Raw genomic sequence first — 25,249 nt, 5'->3', positions numbered from 1 at the left:
ACTATTTGGGGTTCATCTCTATTTAGTGGGGAAAATACAACTACATTACAACTAAATAGTGAAATAATTGCATTTAAATGTAGTTTTTGACACTACATGGAATGGAAGAAAAATGTGTATAGAATTATAATCTATAATTCTATAATAGTAAATCTAAATTCAATATATAACAATGTATTTTTTGTAAGAGCCGGTCTTAAAATGTTACATTTTTTTAGTTTGAAATGCTTGTATATTTACTTTTTTTATAGTGGTTCATCTCTGTCTTTTATAGTGAGCTCTATACAAAATATAAAGTACAACCTCATAAATCTGGCATGATGGCTACAAACTAGTATTTACATGACCATTTTATCATTTAATTCAAGTTCACTCTTCTCAACTAATGGGGGTCTTTTTGCTTGAAATTGTATATGTTGTGGTCTGAAATGATCAAGTTGTGTTTCTGAACCGTATGTGTCCACAGCCACACATCAAGGTACATCGGTCTTGTTTCCTGGGGAAGTCACTGAGTCTCGCAGACGATTTCACACCTGGTTTCAAGTGTGATACAAATACTCCCAAGCAGTTTTGTAATTTGAATATTGCATTTATTTAAATACATTAAAATTTGCAATGTAACAAAACTATTGGCATATGAAATTGAAACACCATTTAAATGAATGAAAACTGTCTCACTTCATTTTCTGTGTCTAGTGCGTCACACACTAGTCTGTTTTATCTCCTTCCCCCGCCGACATCATTCACAGACTACTTACAATACGAGTGCCCAATACAAATGAGGTAAGAAAGTGGTTTGACTTTTACAGATCATGCAGAACATGCCTAAAAGCAAAACAACAAAAAAAGTTTGTTGTGAGGAACAATTAAAAAAAAAAAAATGTACAGAGAGTGTGCATAACAAACAAAAAAAGGGAGAGAATGAATTACACAGCTTTGCATCTTTGGTTACAAAGTAGGTTGAACAACTTCACAGTTATTTTTCTTTTAAACCCCTTTCCCGAACCCAAAAACATACGAGACTTCAGGGCAGCGGGCAGGAGAATATGGCAACACACTACTAGCGACAGAACTGAAGCTTTCTTCATCAGGGTAGACCATTGAGGATTCAGTTTAGATCTTCACCCACAAACCTGTACAAACTTGTTACGCTCTTATCATCTTTACACTATACAAAATGTACATTCACACCAGGTTCACATTCGTAATCCACAGAGAAACGTCGCTGTTAGTGTTTCCACTCCACCCACTGCTACTCTTGCATTGATGATTGATTTAGTAAGACTGCTGCTTGATTTGATGACCAGTTGCTGTCGGATTGAAAGGTTATGTAGACATTGTTCCTCTCTGAAAATAGCAGCTGTGTAATAAATAATAATGAGTAACTGACTGATGAATTGAAATCAGATGAAGTGCGATGGCTTTGAAAATAGACTCTGAAAACTGCGCCGCTAAAAAATACACACTTTTCATGGCTGGATTCTCTTTATTAAAAAAATAACTCTCTTCACAAACTCTCCAGCTCGTCGGGGAAGGGCCAAACGGGACCCAAAGCAAGACCGCAGTCTGCAGGAATGCTAGCGTGTTGTGCCCGAGCAGAAGACGCCTCTCCTTGCGTGGCGCTGGCGGACTGCATGCTCGCTCAGCGGAGTTTCCTGCTGTTGTGATGATACATGCGTCATTCGCACAGGCTTCAGGCGGAGGTGACGTTGGGCTGCGGCTGTTGTGGCAGGGAGTCCATGGTCTTGTTGACGTCCAGCTGAAGGTAAGGCTGAGGTTGGGGCTGGGCTTGGCCCGGGACGGGAGCGTTGGAGGAGGACTGGACGGTGAGCTGAGAGAGCTGCTCGTTGTTGGCCAGAGATTTGAGCACTGCGTTCTCTCGCTCCAGCACAGAGTTTCTCTCGAAGAGCTCTTTGATTTGCTCCTTCAACACCTCCACCTCCTCCCGCACAGCGTACATCAGATGGCTTTTCACTAAATCCTGTGTGACGGTGACCAAACATGACAACATTTCAGAAAACAGTACAAAATGGCACCAATTCAACATTTGTCTATTGCACCGCTCTGCATCATATTTCTTAATAATTTCGGGGTGCTGAAAAAAGTGCACATTTTCCTCTAGCTCATCACACTCTCTCACAAAATACCTATCTTGCATTTCAGCAAACATCTGTAAAGTGAAGTTGTCTTGCACTGTATCAGCAGAGGTCCTGTGTTCCTCTGAGACTACTCTGACAGATTACAACTATTTGTTCAATTAATTCTATGAATGATTCTGAAGACAATGTTATGCCTAATCCTGAAAATGCAAACACGAGTCAAATTTCCTGATACATTTGTGTTTTACTATAGAAAACTACAGATTTTGTGAAATAAAGCTAATGTCTTGTGTTTATGTAAAGTTCTTTGATATGAAATTCATTGTATTTGAACGTATTTTTCAACTTTTTTGCAGGTTGTAAGGTAAATTACACATTTACATTTTTGTCATTCAAACTTTTTAAACTTGACAGAATGTTATTTTAAAGTAACAACGAATCAATGCTTTTGAATGCAAAGTCAAATCAGAAAATGCTTGCTTTTTGCAAATCAGCAGTATTTTGCAGGGCTGTGTTAAAAACTAATATATATACATATATATATTTTTTTTTTTTTTTTTACATAGACATACATATATACAAAGGTGCATCTCAAAAAATTTGAATATCATGGGAAAGTTTTTTTTTTTTTTAATTAAAAAAAGCTAACTTTCTTATAATCTAGATTCATTGCACACAAACTGAAATATTTCATTAGTTTTTTTGTTTTAATTCTGATAGTTAAATACAAATCAGTATCTCTTTTTTTTTTAAGATTTTCTCAAAGATCAATCAAAAAAACATTTACAAAACAGAAATGTTCAAGATCTCCAAAGCAGGTTTAATTATGCACTCAATACTTAATTGGGGCTCCTTCTGCATGAATTACTGCTTCAATGTGGCGTGGCATGGAGGCGATCAGCCTGTGGCACTGCTGAGGTGTTATTGAAGCCCAGGTTGCTTCAATAGCGGCCTTCAGCTTCTCTGTACTGTTTGTCAGGTGTTAATTATCTTCCTCTTCACAATACCCCATAGATTCTCTGTGAGGTTCAGGTCAGGCATGTTGGCTGGCCAATCAAGCACAGTAATATCATGGCCATCAAATCACTTGGAAGTGGTTTTGGAACTGTGGGCAGGTGCTAAAGTCCTGCTGGAAAAGGAAATCAGCATCTTCATAAAGCTTGTCAGCAGATGGAAGCATAAAGTGCTCCAAAATCTCCTGGAAGATGGCTGCATTGACTTTGGACTTGATAAAACACAATGGAGCAACACCAGCAGACGCCACGGCACACAAAACATCTCTGACTTCAGAAACTTCACACTGGACTTCAAACAGCTTGGATTCTGTGCCTCTACAGTCTTCCTCCAGACTCCAGACCTTGATTTCCAAATGAAATGCTAAATTTAATTTCATCTGAAAAGAGGACTGTGGACCACTGAGCAACAGTCCAGTTCTTTTTCTTTTTACCCCAGGTGAAATACTTCTGACATTTTTTCTGGTTTAGGAGTGACTTGACTCTAAGAATCTGACAGCTGTAACCCTTTTCCTGAAGAAGTCTGAGCTTGGTGACTCTTGATATGCTGACTCCGGCTTCAGTCCACTCCTTGTGAAGCTCTCTCAAGTTCTTGAATCAGCTTTTCCTGACAATCTTCCAAAGGCTGTGGTCATCCCTGCTGCTTGTGCACCTTTTCCTACCACACTTTTTCCTTCCAGTCAACTTTCTATGAATATATTTTGATACAGCACTCTGTGAACAGACAGCCCTTTCGGCAATGGCCTTCCGTGGCTTACCCTCCTTGTGTCAAGTCAGTAGTCTTTCCCATAATTGTGGTTGCATGTTCTAAACTAGCCCAGGTACCCAGTATTCATACTTAAAATTAATCAAACTAATCAAGCTCAAAATGAAATATTCAAATTTCTTGAGATACTGAATTTTTTATTTTCCTAAGCTGTAAGTCATAACCATAAGAATTAAAACAAAAAAAAACTCTTGAAATATTTCAGTTTGTGTGCAATAACTCTAGAATAAGTCAGCTTTTTTAAATTAAATTACAAAAAATAAAAGACCTTCTTCCATGATATTTAAATTTTTGAGATGCACCTGTATAAACAATTTTTTATATACATTTTAAGATTTAAAAAAAATTGAAGTTTTCTTTTATATATATATATATAAAAAAAAAAACTTACCATTGCTTGCTCTATTTTATTATCAATGGCAACCGCACTTACTCCAGAGGCACTGCAATTGGAAAAAAAAAAGAGAGAGAGGAAAAAGAGTTACAAATTACAAATACATCATATTCATTTCGCAGAAGTTTAAAAGCCTGCTCATTGCTTCTTTCTCCCAAGTTTTTTTCAAGAACTGCATTGTTAGCGGGCCTTCAACCAGCCGTAGATTAGGTTACAAGTAAATTTATGCATTTAGCAGACTCTTTTATCCAAAGCAATTTACAGTGCATTCAGGCTATCAATTTTAACCTATCAGTAGGCACAGGTACCGAAACCTGGTTATGAGACTAGTGGCTAAATTATTATAGTAGCCTGCATTGTATAGATAAGCTCCGATATGATCAATTCTGTTTCTGTACCGGAGAATTTCTCCTTTCCACAGTCTCCGATATTTGGATATGATGGTCACATTTCTCCCTCTATAGGCAATCGAACAAAACTTTCCAACTTTTCGAGAAGCAACCTTAGAAAACAGTTTTTAAGTCATGATATTTTACTACAGTAAATATTACTGTATTTCACCGTCAAATAAATACAGCTTTGGTGAGCAGAAGTCTTTTTAAAAAAAGTAAGAAATAATCGACCTCAAATTTCAATATTTATCAGAGTTAAAGGTAACCAGACCGAGAGTATAATTTGTCTGCTCAATGACACATTTTTGTATATGTGCTGTTGTTTTTCTAAACCCATTTAATCATCTGTAGCACTGAAGCAAAATTGACATGTGTAGACCCTGACAGCATACGATGACAATGACTTTCTGTACTTTTCCCTACAATCTACTTGCACAGGAAAAGCAGATAAGCATCAACCATAAAAGGTCAATTTAAGAGGAAATGCTTTTAGTACAAAATCACATTTTGGGAGACTAAACTGCTCTGTAAGTTGCACTAAATGTTAACTTTCACAAGCACATCCATATAACCAACTGCTGAAGAATTATACAGCCTCATAAAGGTCAAGAAAAGTTAAAAAGTGACAAAAAAGCCACTTAAATAAGAGATTTGAGTGCTGTCCTGCAGTGTCAGTCTGAACAAATGTGTACAAAGAGTGTTTGTGCCTTTCAATATCCACACAAAAGCAGTAGCAGGCATCTCATCTCTTCCTCTCTAATGCCATGAAGTCAAAGTACTGTCCAAAGATGATTCTGAACAGGATCAGTGTATCTAAAGAAACAGTATGTTGGGGAACTTGTTCGACCGACAAATTAGATCCAGTCTTGCAACATATCCAAGACCACAGCAATGGCTGCTGAGAACCTCGAGCAAAGGCATTTAAAGGCAGGCTTTTCCATACAAACAAAGGACCACTTGTATTACTTATTCTTGCCTTTAAAAACAAGATGCAGTGAGGCGAGAACATAAGGTTAGTCAAGAAACCAAGCTGATGCGCTAGCACTTTATTTACTTTAGTCCTGTACATACTACGTACTTATAGCAATAACTGGGAAATAACCCTATTCCTTTACCTAAACCCAACCTTAACCTATGTGGTTACTTTAAACAATCCAGTACTTTCTTGGGTAAGTACATGAACTGTAAAATAAAGTCTAAAATGAACGGATAAAATATTTCAGGAACAAACTTCTTGCTTGGCTTTGTGGCACTCTGCAGCTCAACACTCCCCTATTAAATGCATTAGTGAAAAAGCAACATATTTGAAACATGATTCATCACATTTAGCCCACATTTAAAAATACTGCAATTTGCATATGAGCACTGTACGTTGTGTTTGTGCGGAGCATCGTTTAAGCCTCGCAGCCGTGCCTGGCCCATGCAGCACACTTCAACCATCATTTGCCTTCACACCAGGGCCGTCCCGTTACTGTACCATTCACAGGTCATCTTTGAGTCCTTCAGCCTACTGCCAGACTGGAAGGCTTGGAAGAAAGCTGTGGAGGGATTCCTGCACTCCATCCAGCGGAAAGAGAGAAATAGAAAAGGTTACATGAGAAATGAAAAGTACAGGCCGAAGAGGAAATCAAAGGCGTGTTTATTTGAAGTCTGCTTAGTATGTGGTGTTTAAAACCACAAACAGAACAGTTGAGATAAGATGGCCAAGACAGAAGACATTCACTATATATTTTCAATGATTCTGCTGATGCAAATCAGGCAACATGATTATTGCAATCATTTCAATTCGCTTTTTGACCATTATGTTTCATGACCACGTCAGAATGAGATTGCATCACATTAAATATGTCTATACACTACTGTTCAAAAGCTTTAAAAAAATTTCTTAATGTTTTGAAAGAGGTTTTTATGATCACCAAAGCCGAATTTAAAAATTACAGTAAAAACGGTAACATTGTGAGATATTACAATTTAAAATCTTTTTTAATATATTGTAAAATGTAATTTATTCCTGATTACTCCAGTCTTCAGTGTCACGTGATCTTCAGAAATCATTCTAATATGCAGATTACAACAACGTTTAATTAAAATAGAAGTCTATCATTATACATTTTTATATATATATATATATAGAGAGAGAGAGAGAGAGAGAACTGACCCCGAACCTTTAAACGTTGGTTTAGATTACTATATTTTCTCTTTTACTTTAATAACACTGCATTAAAAAAAAAAAAAATTCCCCTTTAAAGCTATTTTCAAACAAACACAAAGCTATATAAAAGACTGAAAAGCACAGGGATAGAGATCCTTTTTATCTATATTGCCCAGTCATAGATTAAAAAAACCCCATCTCACTGACATTTAAAGATATGAATTATGTCTAATAATGATTGGTCAGTAGCAAAAAGCTGAAGAATCACTCAAGTTCTTGTGATAAAGTGGAAGAGACCATCAACATACAGTACCAGGAGCTTTCCTTACAGGAAAAGGACAGAGTGTACTATACTGGGGTGGGAGGCAGCAGCGGACCCTCCGCTCCTCTCCATATAGGAATGGGAGGGGACAGGAGTAGATTTTCCTCATGTGTGAATATCTAGACTCTGAGCAAACAGCTTTTCCTAGAATCCGTGGAACACTGGCCGTTCTCTGGTGGGGGTCGAGACCCCACAAGCACACGCTCGCAAAGGGCTCTTTTCCTTCTTACCATGCATGAAACCTCACGGGGACGGCAGATCATATCTGGATCCAATAAACACCAGAATCGTTGTTTTAAAAAGCATTCGACAGCTACGTGTTGAGACAAATATGCACTTTCTGCAGATTCCAAATGTATTGATAATGTTACCCACGAGCTGGCTGGCTAGATTTCTAAAACCATGAGCCAATGAAAAACATACCAATCAAAATAAGGTAACCATAAACAGTGGTTAATACCATAACAGTCGGGTTTGCAGAAGATATTATTTTATAACTGAGGTCATGTTTATAACTCTGAAGTGGATCAAGACAAATTGATTTGTCATAAGAACACGGTTTGTACTAGAATCATTATGGTAACAACCAAAAAAAAGTAATCTGCCTAAAGGGACGGCCTGAACGCACAGGCTGTTTTTGATAATAGCAAAATTCGTTAATTATACTTCAGTCTAAAGCACTTTTTTGCTTTTACATGTATGTAAAGTTATGCAGACAGTGCATGTGATTATAAATACAATTCATATAACACCGAAACGTTGGGGATGTGCCAATCTGATAAGATGTAAATTTCACAGTTTTTTTCTTTTTTATTTTAAAGTATTATTACAATATATTATTTTGCTTACCATTTTATTTTATAAAAATCAATAAAAATTATTTATTTTTAGAGTAATTTAATTGGTAAAAAGCAGTGTGAATCTGGCCTATGAAAACTTAAGATTTCTGAAACTGTTTCTGAAAAAGGTTTGAGTTGGTTCTTGTAAAAAGGAAATCAAAGTATGAACACCCACTTTTTTATTTTCCAAATCATTCAGCACTAAAAGGATTTCAAACTCCAAAAATATATATATAAAAAAATCGTAGTAATCGCATAGTAAAAATTACTTACTAATCAATCTTTCCTGTATAACCTTTCCAGTATATATATTGCAGGAAAACAAAATATCACAATGTCAGTTTTTTCCAATATCATGCAGCCATACTGTTAAAGTAGGGCCCAAAGAAATCCATTTTATTTTGTCCCAAATTACGATTTTAGGACCCTATGAAATCAGTTTAATTTTTCCCTAAAACCAGTTTTATTTTTTTCCCGAATTCCGTTTAAATTTGTCTGGATTGTTTTTTTTTCTTTTCGTTTTTTGTTATTTATTTTTACTCCTTTTTAATAGTTACATTTATTTATTTTTTATCAAAAAGCATGTCTAATTAAAATCATGAAACTTATACATTTTCACATCAATTTATTTGAAGTTTATCAAAAATATTAAAATGTTTAGGTCTCTGTGAAATTGTTTATTTTTTTCTCAACACTTTTTTGTTTGTCACCAAATTCTGTGTTTTAGCATGTCTCATTATTTGAATGCATAAAACTAAATTTAAACTTTTTTTTTTTTTTAAGTAGCCTTATTTTTTTTTCAGAAAACCTGTGTTGTGTATTTAATTCTTTCTGGTTATCAAATGAAGGCATACATTTTTTTTATTTTATTTATATTAAATTTTTTGGCAAACAAAGGGGATTTACTATTCAAATGAAAACATGGAAGAAATGTTTTGATTATTCCATAAAAAAATAATGTTTTATTTCATTTTAGTAGTAGGCTATGTACTTTTTCTTGAAAAATAGTAACATGCACAATGTCTTCAAATCAAACCGGACTTTTATTTTGACGGGTTGCCGTGAATACCTTCACAGTTCTGTGTATGTGATATGAGGCTAGTTTTACTCAAATAAAATGGGGGGGGGGCTCCTTTTTAATTTGATTACATTTTTTTCCTAATCAAAAAGCATGCCTAATCAATTGTAATCATGAAACTTACACATTTTAACAAAGTTAAACAAAAATATATTTTATAAAAGATATATTCATATCAGATGAAAAGTATTTTTCCCACGTTCTGTTTCGTTTTTATTGCATTAAAACAACTTAATTTATTAAAATGTATTTTTACAATAGCCCTATGAAGTTCCGTGTATCTTTTTTTTTCAGGTGAAAGTTAAACTCACTCTTTATTTTTCGGCACAAAGGGGATTACTATTGAAATTAAAACATGGAAGAAATAGCTTATTGTGTGATTATTCTTAAAAAAAAAATTTTTAAATAATTTTAATAGTAGTAGTAGCATTACGTATATTCTTCTGCACCACAGTAACAAACTTCTGACAATTTCTTCAAGTTAAACCGGACTTTTATTCTGACGGGTTGTCATGAAGACCTTTCAATTTTCTGTGTGTATGTGATGTGACAATAGTTTTACTCAAATGAAATGGTCAAATGCTATGAAGTGACTGCTATTTGTTTGCAAATCAGTCACTTATGAGTGAGAAATAAATTCCCTGCTTAATGTAGTGTGGCCGCCCCTTACATAACACGAAAGAAACCGCTTTTATTCTTAAGACAAAACTGAGATCGGAAAGATCATGACAACACAGAACTCTACACGAACAAAAGCCTGCAGAAGTTCCCCCACAGGAAGTACCTGAAAAGTTTGTGTACTGCTTTACCATCAGCGCTATTACCTGGGACGGAGGTGTTGAGAAGCTTTTTTTTAAAGAAAAAGTGAATGCTTGCCTAATACTAAGAGCTTTTAGGTATGAGAGGCATTAAAGAGAGAGAGAACGAAAGACAGACTGGGTGAGAAGGTTCATTCTAAGCTGTGCTGGTGTTGAGAGACTGACACATGAATCAATGTATAACACTCACATATGACTAGTAAAACTAAAAATAAATTGAAGATAATCCTGAAAGTCCTGAAGGTAATGTCAGTTTAAGGCTTTAACTTTCTTCATCGGCTAATCATCATACTCTACAGGCCAGTCTTGAATAACTGGTGATCTGTCAGGGGATGTTATATGCCAGCATGAGATGACATCATATCTCACAAAGGACAAAAACGGAAGTGGTTACACATTACTACCAGCAGATGGGGCAAGATCTGACCTCATGTTGCACAATGAGCTAATTCATCCAAAACCCTTTTTAGATCTGAGACTCATAATCCTAAAACTAAGAATGTCAAAAAAACATCATATGGGACAAAGTAATCATTAACTGTTACTTTGCAGGACTTGGACCTGGCTTTGTTGTGAATGACAGTGTGATGCAATCAGTGTTTTATTAGTTGAGCTACTTGAGTTTATTTCACACAACACGGTCATATTTCATTTTTATAAATAATAACAATAATAAATTACTTTTTGTTAAAAGCATTAAGATGTTTGCACTGTGACATTTTAAGTATGTTTCTTTCTTCCATTCCTTTTATTTGTAGTGCAGTTATATTATTGCATCATGGTAATGTATAGCGGCAATTCATCTTATAATAATGGGAATTGAAAAAATGTAATTTATTTCTGTGATCAAAGCTAAATTTTCAGCATCATTATATAAATCATTTAATCATTATATAAATCATTATATAAATCATCATTTATAAATTTAATGTTTGCTTGCTGAATATAATTTTTTCTTTTAATTATTGACCTGAAAAGTTTGAACAGTGCGATCGATTTGATTTAAATAAAAAATAAAAAAAATTAAAAAATAACTGAATGACGGTTAATCTCTTGAACAGTATTTAAATATTTTAAATTACAATATTTAATTTATGTAATACAAATAAGAAAATAATAAAACTCTGCTATAGATATTTATGCACACTTGTGTACCAAACCATATATGCAAATAAACCTAGCTGCCCTGTGCAATAAGATAAAGCAGCGACAATTTTTAAATACTTTCATGGAACTTGTGGGGGATCAAAGACAGATGCATGGCATATTTCAGTAATTCCTGCACAGGAATGCTGTCTTGAGGAAATCACTCCACTCGTGTTATCTGAACACCTGCCTGTCAGACGCAAGAGACGCTCATGCCCCTATACATAATGAGAAAACTATGTCTTTAGAGTCATAAATGGGTAGTGATGCCTGTCTCAGTCTTTTGAAAGAGCAATAAAGAAAAAAATTAATGGATTTTTAACCACGTAGGTGAAGCAACCTTATCTCTAGAAGTAAAAGATAGAGGAAGGTCTACTGTTTGCTACGTGACAGGCCTTCACTATCACAGGCCCCTCTTTCATATCAGCTACAAAAGGTGTCACCAGTGACAAGAGTCTCGCCCCCGGCCGGGCGACTGAAGGGCACGTAGGAGGAATCGAGATCCAGGCCTCCAGTTTACAACCACGGCCTGCTCAGTCTGTACTTTGACTAGAATCAAGTTAAAGCCACAGAGTGATCTGAAGCACTTGACAGTTCACCATTTCCTCTCGAACATGGCAACAAGTTGATATATTGTGTACAACTTGCAACGCTGGAACTGAAAATCGAGCATCTAAGAGGAAGCCAAGCAGCAACACTTCTCAACTGAAACTGTGTCACCAGATATGCACTTCACGTCGTTTTTCAATTGCGAGAGCATTTTATAGTTAGTCTTTTTTTGGCATTCTTATGACATGCGGAAACAAACAAGAAACATTTTTGTTTGCATGCTTGCATTTAGGTTTCTGATAGATTCTGTACACATAACCATATCTTAAATAAAAAAAAAAATAATCCCAATACGCATTAAAAACAACTCATGTCTTATAAAATACTTTTCAAAAATGTGGGGTCAGTAATATTTATTTACTTTGTATATTTAAGAAATTATTTTTCAGCAAGGATCCATTAAATTGATCAAAAGTGACAAAAGACATTTACAATGTTACAATGCTTCAAATCAGTTTTTTTTCTTTTTATTCATATAATCATGAAAAAAGTAACATTTTCTTCAAAAACTGAATAATAATCAGAAATGTTTCTTGAGCAGTAAATCATCATATCAGAATGATTTCTGAAGATCATGTGACACTGAAGACTGGAGGAATGATGCTGAAAATACAGCTGCGCATCACAGGAATAAATTACATTTAAAATTATATTTAAATAGAAAACAGTTATTTAAAAATTGTATAATATTTCACAATATTACTGTTACTGTATTTTTGATCAAATAAAATGCAGCCTTGGTGAGCAGAAGATACTTTTTCAAGAACATTTAAAAAAGCTTCCAGACCCCAAACATTTTGAACAGTAGTATATATATATATATATATATATAGCAGTGAAAATCTGACTTTTTTTACCAATAAATAAAAATCCTACATAACTAATCAATAAAGCTGGAAACCACATTATATGAGGTGTTTAACATTTCTATTCATTAAATGACTTAAATAATTCCTTTTTTTCAATGGCTTTACTCATGCGAAAATGTAAAAAACAGGAAAAAGTAAAGAGTAAAAAAGTGTGGGTGTGTCCAGACTTTTGCCTGGTAATGAAATGGCAAGAAATGTCATGACCCTAATGAGAACAACCAAACATCCATCACTTGTCACTGCATTCCTCACAAAACAACCAAATGAATGCACACAACACTGTGTGGAAAATTACCAAGATGAAGCAGTAAATGCCTATGAAGCCACTGAATCTTACAGCATGATTTCAAATCCATGCTACATTTCTGTTCATCTACATTCGTTGACACTTCTTCCTTTAAATATTCCAACTATTAAAAACAATCCTTGAAATCTTACCGGAGCCTGTGTGTATGCTTTAAAATAAATTGTCTGGAGCTAAACTAAATCAAGACAAAGAAGAGCAGGGTTCCCACACCTGTTTACAGGTGAATTAATTCACTTACAGGGATGACACCCACACGGACCAGATTCTAGTTAATAAAGTTTTGAGTGTGCCCTAAAAAAATCCACTATGTGATAATTTCACTGAGTTATGAAAACACATTTTAAAATTCCTTGACATTTCCAGGTCTTCCATGACTATGGGAACCCTGCACGAGAGTGAAAGTTCAGGCAATCAAATCATCAGTGGCACCTCACCTGTCATCCTCCCCATCAATGGGAATGGGTATCCCGAAAAGACTGTTGACAGCCGGGTTGGGCAACTGCAAGCCTTCTGTGGTTAAGGGCTTCAACATGTCTTGACTGTGAACCTGCGCAGACGCATCAGACATCCTCCGACTCTCATCTGTCTGGCTGAAGACACTGGTGCTCATGACCGCTGCCGTCCCATTGCGGGGAGCCTGGGACGTCTGGCTCTGTGTGGAGGTATTGGGTACTGAAGCAGGTCCTGGCACAGCGGTGAGCACACTTGAGGCTGGCACGCCACCCACTGCGAGCGTCACCGGTGCTACGGGCAAGCTCTGAGTGCTTTGCGGAGCTGTCGATAAACCATGAATTACTCCTGAGGCCTGGTATTGTGCCAGGGTTTGCTGCTGAATGGATGCCAGAGGGACGATGCTGCTCAACAGCCCCACCGCAGGATGCTGCGCCAGATTTGGGACACCTCCAGGGACTCCAGACACTTCTACTGTAGCCAGGACTTGCACTCCTCCTGTGGCCATGGTCGGAAGTGGACCTGAGCCCTGACTGACAGCATGTCCAGTGGAAAGGCTCACCCCGGGGAGGGTCTGGGGGACAGTAATCGGCATGTTACGCTGGCTGTAATCAGGCTGACTGGTTGATATCAGAGCTGCTTGACTTTGCAGTTGGTGTGTAATAGGCTGGGTTTGATAAAGCAGCGGCTGCACTTGAGGAGACAGAGGGATGCTGGGAGATTTCTGAAGGTGGGTGCCCGGGTGTCCTCCATCGTGGAGACTGTGAGCAGACGGAGAAACTGGCTTATTACTTAAGGACTCGGGTGACCCAGACCCTGACGTGACCTGCTGCAGGGCCACACTGAAGCTGTGCGTGTGCTGTTCTGGATTATGAAGCGGGCTGGTGAAAGACGACCCGTCGGAATTTACATCAGGAGCCATTATAGACCCGACAGTGGCCCCGAGCCCACTGTCTCTATCCACTCCGGGCTCTGTCACATTGGTGTGTCTTATACTATCCCCAGTCCTGCTCATCACAGAGCCTTCGGGGTCTTTATCGTAAAACTCCATACAGGTCCACCGCCCCCTCCTGAAGGGCTCTCCGGAGCCATGGTCAAGCTTTATGACCCTAAAGCGAGAAGTGCAGCTGGTTACGGTCGTGGCAGTTGATGAACTGTTGACTTGTGCAGACGGACTCGTACCTGCTGCTTGAGAACTAGAGCCCTGGACGCCCGGGTGACCCGGGGGGCGAGGGCTAAACCTGCCGTTCAGAGGGGCAGAAGCGGGCAACTGCCCCTCTGATTCACCCACATTATTCAAAGTCTCCTCTGAGGAGCTCCTGTCACATATCTCAGTCCTGGACATGTCAAAGATCTCGGAGGACACGTCCTCTGTGCGGGACTCATCCGGGTCTTCCAGGCTCTCGGTGTCGTCGGTCGCGCTGTTCGCCGCGACCTGAGCCTGAGTCACACTCGTGATCTGAAAGCAGCTCTTCTTCTTAGCCGGCATCTTAGACATGCTTAACAGCTCTTTATGACACCAAAACCCCTTAAAGACGCTGCTGACTTCACAGAACAGCAAACTGTTGCGACACCGGACCCCAAATTTCACAGTTTTCCGCGACGGTCGTGCGTCATCCGTCTTCCTCTTCTCTCCTGTTGCATTTTCGACCCGCGCGTGGCGGACGAACACAACCTCCGCGAACGGTGTGCGCGAGGTAACGTGTCGGTTATTAGTTTATCCTCATATGCGGGTGACCAGAGCTCGGTGAGGCCGCTGTCGTGGATTCGGCTGTGTTCACTCCCCCTGCTGCCTCCACTTCTCTACCTACAGATGAGTATCAAACACATCGTGAACGAGCGCTGTGAGACACATAGACAGGGTGAGACACCGCCTAACACGTCACGACACCCGGCGACTAGATCCGTGCGTACTAACAAAACAACCACGAAAGCTGTACGACATTAAAGTTTATAGTCGCCAACTAACTCGCAGACTTCGGTGACAGAAAATCTAAAAATTTTACCTCCAGACAAGATGGCTATATCAATTCGCGATGCATGCTGGGAAACCAGCGCAACATGCAGGTCGCGTAAAAAAGATGGTGAATATGGCTTATTATGTTCAAGCTAGTGCGGTGGCGTAAGTTCATCGACTACTTTATATAGTCAACATACTTTCCGGATAAGGTCAAAACATTTTTTTATTCACTTTTAATGTGACTTCTAGTCAGAGTAAATTAATTTTCGAAAATCTGTTTCAGTCTTGAATACAAATAAATAAATAAAGGTTTCCACTATTATTGTCCACATACAAAATAATAAATATAATTATATAAGTTAAATCATAGTGGAAACCTGCCGATAGATACATTATTTATCAGTACAACTAGGCTACTTCGTTACCTTCTAAAAAAATCTATCTATCTATCTATCTATCTATCTATCTATCTATCTATCTATCTATCTATCTATCTATTTATCTATCTATCTATCTATTTATCTAAGCTCTGTTTTGGCCAACAGAACGCGCGCGCGCGCGTGTGTGTGTGTGTGTATATATATATAAATTGCATTAAGTACAACATATAAAACACTTGACAATCTGACCCGACTTAACATTTATGAAAAACACATTTTAACTAGTAACTATTTACTATTATTACCTTTACTACTTTTACTATTAAAATCTTCTATGTTTTTTTTTTGTTGTTGTTGTTGTTGTTGTTGTTGCTGTTGCTGTTGTTCTTGCCTGAATATATTCAAGTTAAGTTTTATTGAGCATGCTATATATATATATATATATATACATATATATATATATATATATATATATATATATATATATATATATATATATATATATATATATAAACTAGTTTAGGAGAGAAAATGACTATTAGAGAAAAGAGGCATGAAATTTATTTTATTATTATAATGCACAATATCAACAATGACCAGCAGAGGGAGGGATTGTATTCTCCACATTCTGATTTTTCTGATTTCACTTCATCGCTTGAGAATTCTGTAACTCTCTTTTATATTATATTGGGTTCCAAGGGTCCAAATATGTAATAATAGCACTTTCTGCATGTCAAGTGTAATACAGAACTAACGCGCTGTAAATTCACGACCATTAACCTACTTTGAGGAAAATCAGGAAGTGGTTTAGTTCAGCAGTGAGAAAGCCTCCCATCTTGTGGGTTTTCAAAGATTTATTACATATACAGTTCGTAAAGCTCCACTTATTTCACATTTTAGAAAATGTATTTTTCATAAAGAATGTAGGAAAATCTGTAATTTTTATATGCATTATGTCCTTATTCTTAAACCACCACTTTAATTATGTGCCTTAAAGCAGCTAATCCAAATAATGTGACACATTTTACTACTTTTTATCTTAAACCCTCTGTTGGATTTAGAGGAGTGACACGGTCAGGTGATTACAATAATGTTCCTCGGCTGTCTCGAAAAAGAGAGATAACAAGACTATAGACAATGGGTGTGCCTCCAAAATGATTGACCTGTAAACATTAATATCTAATGGCTTTGTTGTGTCATTGTCTGACACATGATCTGTCCTGACATTATGACAATGGATGTCAGTAGTGAATCACCAACCTGTCTCTGTGTGAAAAGAGAAAAATATGAGGTAGAAAAATCAATAGCATTTAAGTTTTAGGTTTCAGATCATTTATTAGATGTTAAATGACAACATATGTCTGAAAGAGCAGATTCTATTGTATAATTTGATATATAACATTAACTTAACGTTCGCAAAAATTATATAAACCAAAAATGGAATAGCTGACCTAATGGGGAGGGTGTTTTTTTTTTTTTTTTTTAGCCTGTTTTTTATTTATTCTTCAGAAGTTAGCTGTTCTAAAATTAAAATGTTTCCTTTTTTTACTTTTTGTATTAAAAAGCTTATAATGAAATGGGCTGGAGTTGGGGGAAGACTGCAGGCCAGGTATTACAATTATTTTAACATGACATGATTTAAAAAAAAAAAAAAAAAAAAAAAGGAAATTTATTAACAAAATAAATGAATGTAAAAAACGTAATGTCCTGTACAGTTTATTGCCTTGAGATGCCTCTCAGATGACCCTTCATCACTGGGCCCCCTGATGACATGATATGTAACATTTAATATTTACAATTTTCCAAAAAGGCAATGTGTACAGGCAAATGTGAATAAATTTTGACCTGTATTTGGGGTACTAAATCAGAATCCCTTTTTTAAAGTTAACCCAAAAATGACACATCATCGCAAACTTATATGACTTTATTTCTTTTGTGGAATGTAAACAAATATTTTTGGAGGAATGTATAATGAGGGTCCATATAATGGACATCAATACCATTAGAGTTTTTATCAATATTTTGAATTAGATTTTGTTTTTACATATTCCATTCCATAACATTGTGTGGGTTTCCATTAATATTATAATATATATTTTTTAAATGTCTATATAGTTTTTATTTTATTTATTTTTTAAATTTTCAGTCTTCGCTTTTGTCATTGTACAAATGTTTTAGTAGCTAGTTAGCCCAACTTTAATAACCCTGCAGTAATGTAACCAGATCTGTTTGGTAATCATCATAGTTCAACATTTTTTTATTTGTGTGAAATATAGGTTTGGAAAACCATAAGGGTGAGTAAAAGATGACTGAATTTTTTTATTGATACTTTCCTGAAATAACAGAACTCATCATATGGAAAAATAATACAACAAGTAACTAATTCATGAGTCATATGGATGAAAAAAAAACACTTCAGCTCACTTGTGGCCTTAGTTGGACCTACGTGTGGGTCAAATATTGCATCATCATAATTATGTTAAAAAATCTATAAGCGGTGGAGCACAAAAATAGACATATATGGTATCTTTTAAAAGCTCAAAACCTCAGCTTTCATGAAAAACCCAATCACTTTGCATTTCTGTTATATGAATAAAGATTTTAAGGTCTGAATTTGATATCAACCCCCCACCCCCACCCCAGGAAATCATATGAATAATATAAAATTTCATATTTATATCACACAAACTCAACAAACATAGACAAGTCACATATCTAATGAAAGCTCTAACTCTCTTTATTTTATCGATTATACAATTTACATTAACATAATTATCAAAAGAATCATAAAGATGGAAATGACTCCTCTGAACAAGCAAGCCCATGAGTCATATTTCTGCTCCAATCACTACTTCCATGTGTAGCTATTAGCCCCAAATAGGTTGTTTTCTTCAAAATGAGACTATTTTCACGTGTCTGTGAACATGCATGGTCAAACGACACCGTAATATGTCTCAGATCTGCAAATCAAAACATGCAATTCAGCCAAAAAATGTTATTACTCTTAGTTTGGATTATGTGTTTATCATAAAATTGTTAATATACAATATAATAAATGCAATATTCCACCACTTTGTTGAAATTCAGAGGGTTTTCTGTAAATTGAGACCATTTTTATAATTTTTCTCCAGTGTATGTGGGTAGGGAGCTCTTTTAAAAACTACGCGATGTTTGAAAGCAATTACATCTTGATAATGAGACTGAGCTGACGTTTTCATATCAGAGGCTCTATTTTCGTCCAGCGTCGCAGTGGCGGCGGTGAGTCGTCTGCGCGGAGGGATATAGCGCGGGACTACACCCAGCGCTGTCTGAGTCCGTCGGCTTTCTTTCCTGCCCGAGCTGAGATTTCACAGGAGACGCCAAAACCCTCCATCCGCGCAACCTTTAGCACTTGTAGCGTTATATCCACTCCAGTGGGTGCAGTTAGTCCTATACATCCTTTCAAATCACAGAAAAAATGTCTTGGCAAAGCTACGTGGATAATCTGATGGCGGATGGCAGCTGCCAGGATGCCGCCATTGTTGGCTATACGGACGCCAAATACGTTTGGGCGTCGTCAGAGGGTGGTACTTTTAGCGGTATAACGGTAAGATTTTGCTAGATTAGCACCCGTTGTGCGGTTAACGCTTCGTTTTCATTGAATTCGGGGTGTAATTTGTGTTGTAGGGCGAGCGGAGGGATTCGGGTGCTAGCAAGCTAGTCATCTTTAGCACGCGTGCACGGGGAGCCGGTCTCGTGCCCAGCGCGAGCAAACCGATTAAGCGTATATCTCAATAAAATCAACACTAGTTATTGTTTATAATTAACAAAGCTGAAACGGTACAACCGATCCTCACTGTAACCCCCACAAAAAAAAGCGAGAGATCGGAGTGAACTGAAGTGTTTCTCCTGAATGGATCGAGGCCCGGATGAAAGCACAGGGCTGTGGCCACGGCCTCTACACTTCATTACTCGTATCACAATCAAACCCATTATGATTATCTAATGACCCTAGTTAACGTGCAACCGTTGTATAGCCGAGTCCACACAGCAAGTTCACTTTAGATTTCGACGACTTGCATTGGATGCAAACCGGTCTGGCTCTGATTAAATCACACATTTTCTCTTGCATTATTCAACAATATCGATTCCCACCATATCTAGCGCGGAGTGCATTGTGTTTATATGTCATAAGTCCTTGAGATGCACAGATCCCCTCGCTAGATCGTTGATTCTTCCAGAGATCAGACTCGGTCTGATCAGTCTTAAGATGAGCTGCAGTCTTAGGACGTGAGAAGAGGTAGTTCAGTCCTGTGCTTCAAGTTTTCCCGACAGGAACACAAAGATGGCGCTCACTGTTAGTGTTCGAGCACCTCGAGCCTGAACTGTGCTGTTATCATTGAGCTGTAAAAAATAAAATAAAAAAAGGTAGCTCAACCTAAATTGCTATTTTGAATGGGTTAGATTGCTTGCACTCACGGCATGGTGATGCATGCAAATAATCAATTCAGGTTTTCTACAAAAGTATCTACAGCTTGTGTGACCTGCATGATACTAAACCTTACTTAAAGGGTTAGTTCACCCAAAAATGAAAGTTGTCATTAAGGACTCACCCTCATGTCATTCCAAACCCTTAAGACTTCCGTTTATCTTCGGAACACAGTTTAAGATATTGTAGATTTAGTCCAAGAACTCTGTCCCTCCATTGAAACTGTCTATGGTATACTGTCCATGTCCAGAAAGGTAATAAAAAACATCATCAAAGTAGTCCATGTGACATCAGAGGGTCAGTTAGAATTTGTTGAAGCAAAAATAACAATAATTGTGACTTTATTCAGCATTGTCTTCTCTTCCCGGTTCTGTTGTGAGTGTGACTGCTGTGACAGTTGATGTACGACGCTGCTGACATGTTTTCTGGTGCGCCCAATAACAAAGATAACACGTCAGCAGTGTCGTACATCAACTGTCACAGCAGCCACACTCACAACAGACCTGCATGAGAAGACAATCTCACGGGTTTGGAACGACATGAGGGTGAGTCATTAATGACATAATTTTAATTTTTGGGTGAACTAACCCTTTAATGATCTGACTATTCAAACAAGTGTTTTTTTTTTTTTCAATGCTTAATTTTTCAGCCTGATGAAATCGATATCATTGTTGGCAAAGACCGAGAGGGCTTCTTCACCAGTGGGCTGACTCTAGGGAAAAAGAAGTGCTCTGTGATCAGAGACAGCCTTCAGGTGGAAGGGGACTGGACGATGGACATCAGGACAAAGAGTCACAATGGAGAGCCGACATACAATGTTTCCATAGGCAGAGCTGGCAAAGGTAAACTATACGAGTGATGTTTAAATTAGCACACACATAAGCATTTGATCAGTATATATGTCTGCTCAGAACAGGTATTAGTATAGATTAGCCTGGGAAATGTCTAATTCCTTACGATTTTTCTAGGGCTGCTCCGATCACGATCGGCCGATTGTTATGCGCATCTCGTCAGTAAAGCCGGTTCTCTAATCAGCGGTAAATTCCCTCAGGTGCGTGATTTCACATAGAGCAGCTGTTACTACACAGAGCCGTTGTTAACTGAGAAGATGCGCAAATAAAAGCTGAAAATGAACGTGGATTTGCGCATCTTCTCAGTTAACAACGGCTCTGTGTAGTAACAGCTGCTCTATGTGAAATCACGCACCTGAGGGAATTTACCGCTGATTAAAGAACCGGCTTTACTGACGAGATGCGCATTAACGATCGGCCGATCGTGATCGGAGCAGCCCTAGATTTTTCATAACTAATTTTGGAAAATGACCCTTAGTGCTGAGACATGCCCACTCATACAGTCTGCCTTTGTGGTCCTCTTTTTGAATATAAGGAAGGTATAGTTTTAAGCCAGTGTAATCTTCTGTTCCCCACTCATCCTTTCTGAAAAACACCCAAGCGCTGGATTTTAGCGCTGTGCATGTGCAAGCTTTTCTTGATCTAACCAGTTTCTTAAACCGTGTGTGAGATTTTCCTTCTCCCTATCACTTTTTAATGAATCTGACCCTGAGCTATCAATCATCTGGTTGTGCGGTAAACACCCCTCCACACCCTATTATCTAAGTTGGATAAATCATCAGAGTGCAAGTCAAGTGGACACTGATTTTTTGATATACAATCCCTGTGGTTTTACAGATCTGACAAGTCATAAACAAAGATGGGTTGCTTGTATTAAACCCAGCGTGTTTAACACGCATTCAGTACACAACACCGAAACCGTTAGCTTTCGTAGGACCACACTGATGCTAAGAGATTTAGGGTGTGTTAGGCAGTCGAAGGTCCTTAGGAATGTGGCAGCGTCAAATTCCTCTTCCTATTTCCTCTTTCCTGTACACTAAAATATGTCTCTACAAAGCTCAAGCAGCCAGCTTCAGACTTCCTTGTCAAAATCTCTGATTAACTTTCCTCTACTTGGTTGCTTTAAATGGTGAAGCGCATGTGCATGCAAACACTTCTGATTGCAATTGTGATTCTCTTTCTTCTCTGTTTCATGATTGTTCCCTTTTTTTTCCCCTAACCACGGCACTTCTCAACTTTCCCCTTCTCTATTTCTTCTCTTTCAGTCTTGGTTCTTGTAATGGGCAAAGAAGGGGTCCATGGAGGCGGATTGAATAAGAAGGCATACTCAATGGCAAAATACTTGAGGGATTCAGGGTTCTAATGTAATTAAGCTTGTTTAGTTTCACTTGAGGGACAGAAAGAAGAAAGAAGTTTGCTGTTAAGCTTTCTCCTTCAAGCAGTTAATGTCTTGGAAAAATTTAATAGCAATCAAGGAAAGAATGGTGATAATATCCTATAATGTCCCCGTGTCATCGGGGGGGAAGACTTTTTTTTTTTTTTTAAAGTTTTGTTCATTTGTCATCTTTTTTTTTCTTTCCTTATGTACTCCAGTGTTGGTTATAGTCATGGGAAAGGAAGGTACCCACGGAGGATTGCTCAACAAGAAAGCATTTAGCATGGCTGAGTACCTGAGGAAAGTTGGATACTAAAGCAGCCCCTTCCCATCCATCCACACAGCAGCTCACTTTAATACACCGCTCCACACTTACCACCCATTCACCCTCATCCTCGCCCACTTTTTGTCAACTTGATGGCACTACCAGAAACCGTTAGTAGATGCATCCATCATTGTCTTTCTCCAAATCTATCTGTCCATTTTTTTTTAAATGAAGTTCTCCTTTTGTTTAATGTCCTTTAGTTGATCTTTTTTGTGCCACAGTAAATCAAGCATGTTGGTTTTATGAAGGTTCAATCACAAACACTACTGTACATACCATAGGTGTAAAAATGAAGGTTTTTAAAAAAGAATTGGATGACCCAAATTGTGTAAATTCACAAGTTAAGGCACTACATTGTCCAGTTTTTTCCCTTAGGCACTGCTAATGAACCAGCTTAGATAGACTGACGCCTCTCGAGTGCTTTGAGCCCTTGCTGAGCTCTCATGGTCTTCCTTGTATACAGCATGTCCAGGATGGAACAAGTGCATGCATATCTTTTAGATCAATATCACGTTTTCCAGTAGCTAACTACACCACCTTGTCTCAGCTTTGAGAATGAAGTTAACCAGTCACGTAACACTTTTTTTAAATTATTATTATTGTTTTTCTATTCTTTTCATGGTTTGATCTTGAATTCATTTAGTAAGCACCTCTGCCCCTGCTCTTGTGAACTGCACCACTTTTGCTTCAGCTACTATTATATGCCCTCGACCTTCTTTAGTTTGAAAACCTTAAATCAAATGCTTTTGCTGTTGTATTTGGATGTGGTCTTGTAAGTCATTGGTCTAATGTTGGAATATGTTGAGTGTGGTGGCAGATCAGCATTTACAAGGTTTGGGTTAAGTTGTTTCTCAAGAGCCTTTGCATCCCGGACTCTGTATGGACATTCCATCACTACAATAGCTCAGGCACTTATAATTGTTGTTTGCCAGCTCCTAAAAAATGTATTTCTTTTTTTTTTTTTTTTTTTTTTTTAAGAAAAAAAGTGCTGCCATCCCAATGTACCTCTGGTTCTGTCCATTTCACTTTGGGTTCTCTAATAGGACCAATTTTTTTGATGCATCCAGTGGGATTAACAGAATTTCTCCAAACTGTTGTTGTGAAGGATGACTGCTAGCTTCATCTGTTGCCGACTTTATAACACTAAATTTTCCACACTTCAGATACACAATGTAACACCAAGCTCATTTGTATTAAACACTATTACTGGCTTAACAGTTTGAAATTAAAAATCAAATTTATATCTACCTGAGAATTCCTCTCATGAATGTCTTGAATAGATGAAATGGCAGTCTTATTGTTAACATGTCACCTTAAACATTTTTTACTTTTAATCCGTTATTTTCAAGAATGAAACCATTTGGAAGTCATTGCCTTGAAAACTACTTAATTGCGATGTATCAAACTGTCATAGCACGGTACAAATGCTTCATTAAATAGACAAAAAAAAAAAGATGCTGAAGTAAACTGTGTACACTAACTTTTTTTCTGGGATATGATGGTATTAGTTTGAAAAAGATCACTAGTTGAAGTCAGTTGTATTGTGGAAACTTGTTAAATAAAGCTGTGTATCCTGTGCCATAATGTAGATCTGATCTGTTGCTACTGTGAGATGGATTTTAACTGCTGCCCTAAAGAGGAGTCGATTCTTCAGTGGCACCTTTGGGCTATTTGGCGTCAGTTCAACCTCCAGGGCATGTGGAAAAAATGTACAGATTAAAGAAAAGATAAAATTGTCTAATTCTCTCCCTTCTTACATCTGACCAGCTGATATTCAACTCAATTTAAGTGCAAGGAAAGAAAAAAAATGCCATGATTTAACCACCTTGTTTACAGACGGATCAAATAAACCTATTCCAACCAGAAAATTGATTTTGTTCACTTGTCTGACTTCAAGCGTCTACACATCAATTTGTAGAAAATTAAATCTACAAAAGACAGTGTGTGGCATGGTAGGTATCAGAAATGTTCTTTTTTTCCCAAGCAGTTTTCAGATTTCGGTTAGAATCTGAATTTCCAAGTTTATATTAATTATTGTAATTGACGTGTGAGCCTGAAGGGGTCGCTATAATCACACAACCTCAGATGACTCTGTTTAATCCTATTGCCGGTAAAATTATCTTATCTGATGTAAAGAGTTTATGTATTATACGCCACAACATATAATTTGACACTTGAGGTTGTCATCTAGTTTTGAAACCAGCAAACATGTAGGCATACATACATAATGTGAGCTATACGTACTTGCACGCACATTACTTAGAGCTGTAAAAGACATTGTTTTTGAAGTTGTGTGTTGTATCAAAAATTGCAATATTGTGAAATATTACAATTTAAAATAACCATTTTCGGTTTGAATAGAGTTTAAAGTGGAATGTATTCCTGTGCAAAGCTGTATTTTCAGCATCGTTTCTCCAGTCTAGTGTCACATGATCTTTCAGAAATCATTCTAAAAAGCTGATTTGCTGCTCAAGAATTATTATTGTCTCCCTTGTTCCTCCAGAGATCTGTGCACGCCTCTGCTTTTGATCATATTAATGCATCCTTGATGGATAAAAGTATTGGGGGGGGGTTCTTACTGACTCTAAACTTTTGAACAGTCGTGTATAATGTTACAAAAGCTTTCTAAAAAAATA

General features: G+C 37.3%; 2 protein-coding genes across 3 annotated transcripts; one reads left to right on the top strand and one right to left on the bottom strand.

Annotated features, from left to right (window-relative positions):
- Positions 1–568: 568 nt before the first annotated feature.
- LOC132155349 (TSC22 domain family protein 2-like) lies at positions 569–15,254 on the bottom strand. The gene is made up of 4 exons (XM_059564230.1): positions 13,239–15,254; positions 6,142–6,216; positions 4,270–4,321; positions 569–1,981 (listed from the first exon to the last, which is right to left on the bottom strand). Exons 1-4 carry the CDS (start codon positions 14,750–14,752, stop codon positions 1,694–1,696), a joined length of 1,929 nt encoding a protein of 642 aa, XP_059420213.1. The 5' UTR covers positions 14,753–15,254; the 3' UTR covers positions 569–1,693.
- Positions 15,255–18,845: 3,591 nt separating this feature from the next.
- LOC132155238 (profilin-2-like) lies at positions 18,846–24,481 on the top strand. 2 transcript variants are annotated; one of them, XM_059564112.1, is made up of 3 exons: positions 18,846–19,180; positions 20,712–20,904; positions 22,179–22,486. In XM_059564112.1, exons 1-3 carry the CDS (start codon positions 19,052–19,054, stop codon positions 22,274–22,276), a joined length of 420 nt encoding a protein of 139 aa, XP_059420095.1. In that variant the 5' UTR covers positions 18,846–19,051; the 3' UTR covers positions 22,277–22,486. The 2 variants fall into 2 exon arrangements, with proteins under 2 accessions (XP_059420095.1, XP_059420094.1); XM_059564111.1 differs by lacking the exon at positions 22,179–22,486 and adding an exon at positions 22,507–24,481 and having other exon boundaries at positions 18,851–19,180.
- The last annotated feature ends 768 nt before the right edge of the window (positions 24,482–25,249 follow it).

Source organism: Carassius carassius, chromosome 12, assembly GCF_963082965.1.
Source record: "Carassius carassius chromosome 12, fCarCar2.1, whole genome shotgun sequence".
NCBI lineage: Eukaryota > Metazoa > Chordata > Actinopteri > Cypriniformes > Cyprinidae > Carassius > Carassius carassius.
The sequence above is the reverse complement of the archived record's forward strand: the minus strand, read 5'-3'. Positions and strand labels throughout refer to the sequence as shown.

What these genes read in the sequence shown, in the direction of transcription:
- LOC132155349 (XM_059564230.1), bottom strand. Translation starts at nt 14,752, where the DNA reads ATGTCTAAGATGCCGGCTAAGAAGAAGAGCTGCTTTCAGATCACGAGT. An exon ending in TCAAAGATGACCTGTGAATG is followed by an intron (nt 4,322 to 6,141) that starts GTACAGTAACGG and finishes TTCCAATTGCAG; the next exon opens with TGCCTCTGGAGTAAGTGCGG. An exon ending in ATAAAATAGAGCAAGCAATG is followed by an intron (nt 1,982 to 4,269) that starts GTAAGTTTTTTT and finishes ACCGTCACACAG; the next exon opens with GATTTAGTGAAAAGCCATCT.
- LOC132155238 (XM_059564111.1), top strand. Translation starts at nt 19,052, where the DNA reads ATGTCTTGGCAAAGCTACGTGGATAATCTGATGGCGGATGGCAGCTGC. An exon ending in GTACTTTTAGCGGTATAACG is followed by an intron (nt 19,181 to 20,711) that starts GTAAGATTTTGC and finishes TTAATTTTTCAG; the next exon opens with CCTGATGAAATCGATATCAT. An exon ending in CATAGGCAGAGCTGGCAAAG is followed by an intron (nt 20,905 to 22,506) that starts GTAAACTATACG and finishes TATGTACTCCAG; the next exon opens with TGTTGGTTATAGTCATGGGA.